The following is an 11,224-nucleotide window of genomic DNA, read 5'->3' on the forward strand; positions in this document are numbered from 1 at the left end:
TTTAAAATTCGAAGGCGGTTTAGATAAATATGATTGACCCTTACCTATAATTATTATAAATATATATATACCATAGTATATACCAAAACTACCTTATATATTTTCCACTTTTAAATAGAAATTTTCCTGGTTTGTCTATGGCTGTTTACTCTAAATCAAGCACGCTTCGGCACGTATTGGGCCAGCTTTCACCTGAAAAGGTTCCATACCCCTACGGGGAATCGGCGTGAAATAGTTGAATGCTAATGTTATTGTTTCATTATTGCCGACAATGATATAAAAAACCTCTTACAATTATTAACAAATAATTAAATATAGTAAAATCTTGCATACATTCGCTACATTTAAGTCTCATCAATTGTTTTTGTATAAAAAATATTGCCACATAGTTTTAATCCATAATTTATTTATAAACATAATTAGCACGATTATTTTGAAAACAGCTGTAATTTTCAAATGTACCTTTTATGAAAACACTAGCTGTCCGCCCCGGCTTCGCCCGTGGTATATATATAGCCTATATACTTCCTGAGATTAGTGCGTTCAAACAAACAAACAAACTCTTCACTTTCACTTCTTCTTCATCACTTCACTCTTCACTTCGCTTTATAATATTAGTATAGAGGAAAGATTTTGTAGCCCTACGATATATACGATAAAACAAGTGCTCAGCACTGGATTTTTTTTAAATATCTAGCATTAAAAGAGACCTTCATTTGAATTTATAATAAAGTCACAGCGCATCACCGCCTTTTCCTTGTTCCAATTTAGCAAATTTCCTACAGCTCAAGCAATTACTCTATTTGACGATGCTATACCACATCGGTTTTAAAACATGCTTGAAGAAAACTTATTAAATTATAAATTAATATCTGGCTTTTAACGATGAAGTGTTGGAATTTTTATGCGTTGTCTAGTATTCTTCAATATGGTATTACTATCAGTTTCACTCACGCGCATATGTTGTAATTCATCATCATCATCGTCATCACATCATCAGTCCATATATTCTACCACTGCTGGGACACAGGACTCCTATGAGAGTTGTAGTATGTTATTTTGACATATATTTATATATGAACTGCCTTAATGAAAGGACTATTCAACAAAAAACAATTTTTCAATTCAAACCAGTAATTCCTGATATTTAAACAGATAAACAAACGCTTTAGCTTTATATAATAGCATAGAAATATAGATTATACCGACATACTTGCTTGGTGATAATGCCTCCGCTCTCATCAAATTTAAATATTGGAGAGAAAATCGTATCCCATACAACTTTACCATCTTACTTATAGGTAAAAAATATAATACCTATACGAAGAAAAAACTTCAAATATTAATTGTAAAAAGTTTTGTATTACAAGCCTTAATTAAGAAAGAAAGAAAAACATTTTTTGAATACACAATACAATAACTAATACATTCCTTCACAATTACAATATGAGTCGACTTATAAAATGAAAACGTATAAAATGTTTATTACTTATTACTTATCGAATTTTTTTTTTTCTATAAATAGGTCAAAGAAGACCTGTAGAACAGAAATAAAGCAACTTTAATAACCAATACATAACAACTTTAATAAAATTATTTGTTAACAAAACGCCCAACGCTATCCATTTACAAAGTACAATTTTATTTCTAGCCATAGTTATATAACATTGTTGAAATTATTCGTGTATTGTTTCCAAAAGGTTATTAAATGAAACGAATGTTTTATTCTTATAAATATCATACATTCATATAACGTCGAACACCGACCACGATAATATAAAAACCGTTCGTAACAATATTTTTAATTAAATCAAAGAAACATGATCGTAAGTAGAATCCTTCATGTCACAAAAGGGCTGGAAAGCACAGAACATCCCTTATTAGGCCCGAATCTACGAGGTCTGTATTTATTCGGCCTTTGGCAAAAAGGGCATACAATGCGGAATTTTCTCTTCAACGTATTCCATGCAATGTCTTTTATATTCGTTTTAACGCAGTTTTACGCTTTGTACGAAATGAAAGATGATATTATACAAGTGATCCTAAACTTTTCTCTTACCGCCGTGAGCCTTGTTTCGATATCGAAGAATTTTCGCACGATTTTCTATCAAACGGAATGGAATCGGCTCTTCGATAATATTGCGAATGAGGAACGTAAAGAATTAGCGAACGGTGATAAAAGAGTTATAAAATACATGCGAGATTATACCGTCTATTCTAGAATAGTGACATACCTCTATTGGTCGACAGCTATCGTGACGTATTTCGTACTTCTTGTTTCACCGTTTTTGAAATACGCGGCCGAACCAGTGTATCGTGAACTGGTACGAAATGGTACGGAGCCGTATCCACAGATCTTGTGTTCCTGGTTTCCGTTCGACAATACGGTAATGCCGGGGTATATTTATGGTGTTATTTGCCATGTAATAGTGACCACACAGGGTGCTGGTGTGATTGCCGTATTTGATATGAATGCTGTAGCTATTATGACGTTTTTGAAGGGACAAATACAAATACTGAGATATAGATGTGAAAATATATTCGATACGAGAAAATCTCTGGATACGAAAGAAGTCCTTGTGAACATAAAGGAATGCTATCGGCTCCATTCGTTTATTTCAGAGTAAGTTCTTTGAAAGAAACTCTTTGTTTGCGAAACTTTCTGCAATATTAAGCTGGCGGATATTATCATCCATTATTCGTAAATGATGTAACGTATTGGCTTAAACATCAATATGTATATTTATTATATCTTACATTTAGTTTTTTATTTCTGTAAATCTGAAGACATAATAATGATCTACAAAAAACACACGTCCATTTTTATGTACTCAGATTTACAAATTAAAGACTTAAACGGATTTTAAGCGCGATTAATTCATTATATTATTAACCCGACGTTTCGAACACTTTACAGCGAGCGAGGGAGGGGAGACAGGGATAGTCTCCGTTAAAATCTGTTTAAAAGTCTTTAATTTCTTAATGTATTACTGGCGTAAAATTAAACACAAGTAAATACTCAGATTTAAACAATAGATTGTGATTAACTAGCTTATCGATCGCGGCTTCGTCCAAGTATTTGAAGGAATTTCCCAAAAGGGATATGTGGTACCGCGGTAAAAAGTAGTCTATATAAATCTAGAGATAAAATTATGAAAAATAAGATAAATCTTACAACATAAATTGCAAAAATAAAATTTTTCAAGTGTGAGTCAGACTCGCTGAGGGTTTCGTAGGAATAAACGAAAGAGCAGCTGCAAATATTGCTCAGTTGGTATGGCCGTTCCAACCCCATATACTGGATAGACATCTGTTATAGCGACATCAGACAGCATCTCTGAAAATGTCAACCGTCTAACCATTACGGCTCAACACAGCCTGGTTTCAGACAAACAAATTTGGGAAACCATTATAACTTCAACTTCTTGTTTCAGACAATATTCCATATTAAACGCCCTGTTATCACCAGTCATGTTTCTATATGTACTCATCTGTTCGATTATGATTTGCTGCAGCATAGTTCAATTAAGCTTGGTAAGTTTCTTGATTACTAACTTTTGTCTGCGTATTCGCACGTGTTAATTTCGGAGTTGTTTAATAGATGTAATTATATATAAACCTTCTCCTTGAGTGATTTTATCTTTAAAAAAAACCTATCAAAATCCGATGTGTAGTTTCGAAGATTTAAGTGTACACACAGACGTGGGAAGCGACTTTCTTTTATACTATGTAGTGATAACATAAATTTTTACTTTTCGTTATTGTAGTAGAAGGTATAGGGAACGGGAAGGTTGGATAAAATGGTTTGCTGTGTTGCTCTGTAAATAAGAGTAGGATACTTCCTATGCGAAGGTGAGCGCTGTTACAACCTTCACATCGCGAAATCTATACTAATATAATAAAGCTGAAGAGTTTTTTTGTTTGAACGCAATAATATCAGGTTGGTTTTCAAACTGGTACGTTTTGAAAAATTCTTTCAGTTTTAGATAGCCCATTTATTGAGGAAGGCTTTAGGCTATCTATGTACCACGGGGGCAGACCGCTAGTTATAATAAATGTCCTTGAAATAAACATGTGAATGATGTGCTGATGGAACTTCTTTAAAAAAAGTATCTTGCGACAGTATTGATTAAAATAATTGTACATAATTTTTTTCCACAAACGCCAACGACGTCCCGGAAAGGTGGTAACTGGAGGTTCTAAAATACGACCATATGATAGCAATAATGAAACACAAAATCAGATTAATCGTTTGAAATCCCTTGAAGTTACCTAGTAAATAAAATAAAAATTCTAATTGAGAACCTTCTTCGAGTTTGGGAATGTCGTTTAAAAATGTATTTTTTGTAAGTAATAAGTAAAAGTAAGTCAGAGGGGATGTTTCTTTCGATTTATTTTCTTATTGGTACAGGAAAAACAGATATTATGTTTCTTTATTGAAGCTTGTGTTCATTTGTATCGGAAAACAAAGTTTTACAAAAACATAATATTTGTAAAGAAAAGGAATTATTTATTGCCTTTATGTATTATGATGATATTGGTTAAATTTCATTTTAATATTTCGACCTCAAATTCGAATTCAATTATCATAATAAATTTTTATAAGGTATGATATCCACTTTATAATGCGAAAGAAAGTTTGTCAATTTATCAATTTATCTGTCTGTGTCTCTTCTTCATGCCTATACCAGCGAACAGGATGGATTTGGATGAAATTTTGATACAAATATAGTTTGAGACAGAAAGGACACAAGAGTCTCAGCTTCGCCCGTAATAAAGTGAAGTCCACATAATTACCGTTCACATGGGATATCCGCAATCAAAACTTTCTCAGGTCTCAAACTATAGAACTAAATTTAATCAATTCGGGGCAGTACTTTAGTGAGACGGACAGACAGTTACTTTCGCATTTATTGTACTAGGTACATGCATTGAAAAATTTCTCCTTCATTTTTTTTTATTATCATAGTATGCAATCACGGCATTCTCATGTACTATAAGAGGCTAATCTTCTGTGGGTGTGTTGTGTGTGTGGGCCCGGTGTGAGCTGGCCCAATCCGTGCCGAAACGTGCTCGACTCCCACAATAAAAAAATTTTTCCCACATTTTTTACTGCTCACAACACCGTAAATTTCTATTCAACAGTAAAACAATAATTAACGGAATTTAAACGCAATTTATTTATTATATTATTAAATCGACTTTTCCCCGTAGTCTCCCCGTGACCACGCTCGCTGTAAAGTGTTCGAAACGTCGGGTTAAAATCCGATAAAAATCTTCAATTTCTAAATGTATAATACTAGCGTAAAATCAAACACAAGTAAATACACAACTTATTTTATATTACTTGATAAATCTACGAACAACGAGAAAAAAAATTATAATGCAATTTCATTCACTATTTTCTTAAGATTAAATAGGTATCCAGTATAAAAAACAAACTCCAGAATACTCAGAGGACAAATTACTTAGGGATTCATGGAAGTATGTAGATCCACCTTTTTAATAACAAAGACCATGCTCACTAGAAAACATTTAAAATGAACTATATTACTATAATTATTAAGAGGACTAACTGATCTAAATGCGTGTTTTATGATGCCTTAACATATATTATCCACCACATTACAAACTGTAAAACAAACAGATCAAGTCAAGATAATGCTTCCATTTTAATGCAATAAAAAAAATCCAAAAGTATTTCTAAACATATTTTTTAAATGATGTGTGCGTGCGTTATTTAAGCCTTTTTGTATACGGATTTAAAGTTTCATTTTAATTGTGAGCTATTTCCTTATATCTCCACGCTTTTCTACCCGATGAAATTGAATGTTTCCTTCACTTTGTAGAATGAGCTCGCAATAACTCAGAAGCTGCTGATATTAGAATACACGGTAGCGTTGGTGGTGCAGCTTTTTATATACTGTTGGCATAGCAACGAACTTGCCGTACTTGTAAGTTTGTCTCTTTATTTTTGTACTAGCTATCGACCCGCGGCTTCACTTAGTCAATGGAACAGATAGACATGGAGATTTACCCACACAATGCTTGCTCCTATATTTAAATTGTTCTAAAAAAGAGTGCCATGGGAATACTCAAGCGTATCAGATATTGATATTTGAAGGATGTTACTGCTGATGTTAATAAAATTACGATTTTCGATACGGTTTTGCAACGGAAGGGAGGGTGAAAAATGGAAATAAATATAACTCGAGCGTGTCATATGAAGATAAGGTTGATAATTACAGTATAAGAAATTCCATTTTCGACAATGACAATTTGAGTATCTGAACGATTTTTCCACAGACCTGCCGTGTCTCTTGAGTGCACTTCCTATATTAATGACTGATACTGGAACGAGATACTAATTAAATGGAAAACTTCTTTACTCTGACGCGTTTGAGTCCAAGGTTTAATGATGAAGAAAGTATCTGTAGAATATTTCTAAAGTATTTTCTGGAATATTTACAGAGTGGCACTGTAGATCGGGGCGTCTATAACAGTAATTGGTGGGCGAGCGACGCAACATCTCGTAAGCTGTTACTTATTTTGGCTGGTAAAATGTCTGCGCCGTTTATATTCGAGGCTGGACCGTTTACTACATTATCTGTACCTACTTTTATAGAGGTAACTGATTTTTATTGAGCAATTCATTTGTTTACTGGTCAGTGAAAATGCTAAAATTTTATTTGTAACTAGCGGTCTGCTCCGTCTTCGCCCGTGGTACATACATGCTATATATATCCTATAGCCTTCCTCAATATATGGGCTATTTAACACTGAAATAATTTTTCAAATCGTACCAGCAGTTCCTGAGATTAGCGCGTTCAAACAAAGAAACTCTTCATCTTTATAGTATTAGTAGAGATGTAACAGTCATTTTATTTCGAATATACTGGAAACTTTTGCTTTTTTTTTGAGTATTGAGCTTATTTTATTTAATACGCTAATATTAACTAAACCTATTTGTGGTAACCGACTCCTTTAGACTAAATTTTGACTCACGTGAAGAAAATTTAGGTGAGTGATATTGTGATATTAATTATTGAAGAATGTTTTTTAGTTTTTTTTTGACGTGACAACGTCTTAAATTAGGTTGCGGCTCGGAGGCACTTATGAAAAAGTGTAAAGCCCGGTAACGTTACGATGAGTCACCGAACTATGATCGGTCCGCCGCGCGCGCACCACTAGAGAATTAGGCGCATTGAATCGGTGCGTGCTTGTGTCTCTGTCTCTGTCCTTTTAGTAAACAAATAATATTTTCTATAGTTAAAATTTGTGCAATTCTTATTTTCATTCAATTCCTTGTTCCTATTGTGCAATTTAATAATATTCATATCAATAAATATTCTACCGAGAAAAAGACGTTGTCACGTAAAATCTTCGCCCGTAAAACCGACTTTACAGGCAACCATTTTTTTTTTTTCTTAACATAATTATTGAAGCGATATATGTGAAACCGTGGGACATAGCTAGTCGAATGATGGTCATAAATAGACACTTTTTAACTGCCTAAAACTAATTTCATTATACTATTATCTATAGCTAGTTAATTATAAAAATATTGTTTACAGATCATGAAAGGTTCATACAGCTTCTACACATTGTTTGCGAGATTGGAAGAAACCACTAGCAATAGCTAGATCGTTTTTTTTTTATGTCACAGTCGGTAACGTTTTGTGTATGTTTATGTATGAATTAATATTTTATACACGTATATATATTTCATATGTATTTACTATTATTTTATTCTATTTTTTATGTTGCTTATAATATTAATAATTAGGTACATTATATTTAATTTGTGTACGTATTTTTTTTCTTCTTTCCATTATTAGATACTTGTTACTTTTGCACTATCCCAGAACTTCGTACATTTCCTTTCCAACCAGATTGCCTGGCTGAGATTGCTGTTAAGCAATAAGGCCGCCTCTTGCACAAACGATGTCTTTTTTTTCTTTTTATTGTATTCTTGCTGTTTTTGTCTAAGTTTGTGCAATAAAGCATTATAAATAAGTGAGCTGGTGGGTCGCCTGATGGCAAGCGCTACTACCGCCCATGAACATTTGCTGTAAGGCCTTTTACAGAGGCCTAACCTCTGTAAATCGATTGCCGACTAAAAAAGTGTGGAATAAAGAGAGGATCGATGAGAGGGATGAAGGAAAGGACTGGGAAGGGTAAGGAAAAGGATACGGGGCAATTGGATCTTCTCAATTCTTTATAATTAATTCTTGCACATATTACAGTATTATCATCACCATCATCAACACATGTTCCCACTGCTGGGACACAGGAATCCTATGAGGGTTAGATATATTATTGAATGTTTTTATCCTATCCTGCCCATAAACGTCAAAGTTTGTTACAATACGAATGTATATTCGCTACATTTTCATGCGAAAACCACTTAGCGTATTTTGATGATACTTGGCTGTGATGTAGCATATATACCTATTATATGTAAGCTATAGTAAAACTTGCTTAGCTTATGGTAAAACCGCACCCTAGAGTTAAGTTATTCATTATAAATACATACATTTCCGGGGTTACAAAAAATCTAAGCTTTTATTATACGTAAAAGAAATGTCTTCGCCTTATCACTATTGAATCTTGATAGAAATGTAATAATCTTTCCTTCATTGCTGTGCTTATAGCAGCAGAAGATTAGTTTGAACCGACTTGAATAAAGAAAGAGTTTCTCAATTCGACTGTCTTTTATTTTGTCTGTGTAACTTCATAACCGTAATTTGTCTGTGTAACATAATCCGATTTTGACGATTGTTTTTATATCAAAAAGTTATTTCTTATCATGTAGTGCCACTTATAATTGTTCTAGTTATAACAAATTTAAGGTGATTTAGTTTTTTCTTAAGTATAAATAATTATGTATGTATTTCTATGATTATGTAATACGTACTTCTATTTTTGTATGTTTTTATATATATCTTTTTTTTGCACCTATTGCCCATATATTTATATTTTCTACAGCTTCTCCTTGACCACCAGGTTGTCTGGAAAAGATCGCTGCCTTAGCGATAAGACCGCCTGTTGTGCTCGTGAATGTTTATAATATAATGTATATTTTTTTCATTTTTATTATCATTTGGTGCACAATAAAGTGTTTTTGTTGTTGTTGTTTTGTTGTTATTATTCAAATATCGATCTATAAGGCGCACAGTTCACCGACTGAAATGCCACTGTAATATTCGTTAATAGAATTAATACAATAGAACGTCTAAAAATATAGCACATTTAAACGATTCTATGTGGAAACCAGGTACATGATAACGGACATTTTTCATAGGAATTACCTAGATAGTGGCAAATTCTTTGTATCTTCGCTATAGTGACGATACCCTATTTAAATTTTTCAGATTTATAATTTTTTAAAGGTATCGTTATAACCGTTTTACGGAAAATATCTTCAATAAATATGCTATAGTATTAACGTTTTTAAAGGCATAGTTTTTAGGCGTTATATACCGAAACAACGAAGTTTTTCATCTCATATATAACTGTTTCTTATCCATTGTTTTCTTTCTTATGTGAAATAATCGCAAAACTCATTTAAATCACAACTCGTTATTATCAAAATACTATAAAGATTATATTCGCTTGAAGAAAGTCGTCTGAAAAGCTCATTAAATTCTTTAGGTCTATTAAAATCATTGTTCAAAACTGATTACCTTCAAAGTGTTACTACACATATATAGCTGGCGGAGATATCATATTACTGCCATATCAACGACTTTAGATTATAAATGACTCGTTCAATTAGGGTTGGCACTTCGAGTAATAATTGTGCTGTGAGATATATATGAAAATCTATTGATGACATTTTTAGTAAGTTTTAAATAACTTAATACGAGAAATATAAAAAGTCATGTAAAATAAATAAGAGGAGGCCAAATCTTAAACCATATAATATTTTTAGAAATTAAAAACTTTTCAACGGATTTTAAACGCGATTTATTCATTATATTATTAACCCGACGTTTCGAACACTTTACAGCGAGCGTGGTCACGGGGAGACTGAGATGTTATATGTCTTGAAGGTCATACAAAAATTGTTGTTTGTGAACTACCTCCACCTATTTCTCCGCAGTTGGTATGTGGAGTATTTTTCTGGATGTTGGCAGTATTGGCTAATAGTGTCTTCTGGTCTTTTGGTATGTCTGACATGGGGCTTTGGTATGTCTGACAGTCGGCTACCAATGCTTCTTAAAGAAGCATTGGTAGCCGACTGAAGGAACACATTGCGGATATCAAGCATAGGCGTCACAAGAAGTCTGCGGTATGTGAACACACTCTGGACAACAACCACTTCCTACGATTCGACCAACCACAAATCCTCGCCAGAGAAAATAGATTTTTTCCAAGACTTGTACGTGAGGCTATTGAAATTAAAAAACATCCAAATTTCAATAGAGAAGATGGTTTACAACTTTCTTACACCTGGGATCCTGTTATTAAGAACTTAAAACCCCATGTCAGACATACCAAAAGACCAGAAGACACTATTAGCCAATACTGCCAACATCCAGAAAAATACTCCACATACCAACTGCGGAGAAATAGGTGGAGGTAGTTCCCAAACAACAATTTTTGTATGACCTTCAAGACATATAACATCTCAGTCTCCCCGTGACCACGCTCGCTGTAAAGTGTTCGAAACGTCGGGTTAATAATATAATGAATAAATCGCGTTTAAAATCCGTTGAAAAGTTTTTAATTTCTAAATGTATAATACTCGCGTGAAACCAAACACAAGACCATATAATATTTGCCAGCAATGTATTAATAACAAATGATTTCCGCGGTTTGGCGTTTTTACCCGCGCTTTTCTTGTTCCCGGGATTTCAGGGATGAAAGCTTTGTCCTTTCTTGAGTCTAGAACTATATCTCTACCAATGTTTACACAGGAAAGTGTATACAAAGATAAAATTCGCATAGAGATGGTTAAATGAGAAATAAGATAAAGCCACTGTTACAAATTCATTCATCAATGACATAATTCCATAACATAGTAAATAAAAAAAAAAACAATGTAAGATGTAAGCCAGGTGACAACCCTACAGATCCCAACACGTCTGATAGGAACTGTCTATGACAGATACACGGGATCAAGTACTGCTGTAGTATTGACGTCATAGCGAGTACATTTCGCGTATACGATATTAATATTATTCACTTCTTTTGTTTTTAGTATTATATTTTATATATT

The 11,224-nt window shown here is 33.3% G+C and overlaps 1 protein-coding gene across 1 annotated transcript; it reads left to right on the plus strand.

Annotated features, from left to right (window-relative positions):
• Window positions 1-1,820: 1,820 nt before the first annotated feature.
• LOC119829180 (odorant receptor Or2-like) lies at window positions 1,821-7,643 on the plus strand. Its single transcript, XM_038351582.1, has 5 exons — window positions 1,821-2,623; window positions 3,435-3,534; window positions 5,850-5,954; window positions 6,472-6,627; window positions 7,575-7,643. The coding sequence occupies exons 1-5, from the start codon at window positions 1,821-1,823 to the stop codon at window positions 7,641-7,643; spliced, it is 1,233 nt and encodes a 410-aa protein (XP_038207510.1).
• The last annotated feature ends 3,581 nt before the right edge of the window (window positions 7,644-11,224 follow it).

This window comes from Zerene cesonia, chromosome 9 (genome assembly GCF_012273895.1).
Source record: "Zerene cesonia ecotype Mississippi chromosome 9, Zerene_cesonia_1.1, whole genome shotgun sequence".
In the NCBI taxonomy this organism is placed as follows: Eukaryota; Metazoa; Arthropoda; class Insecta; order Lepidoptera; family Pieridae; genus Zerene; species Zerene cesonia.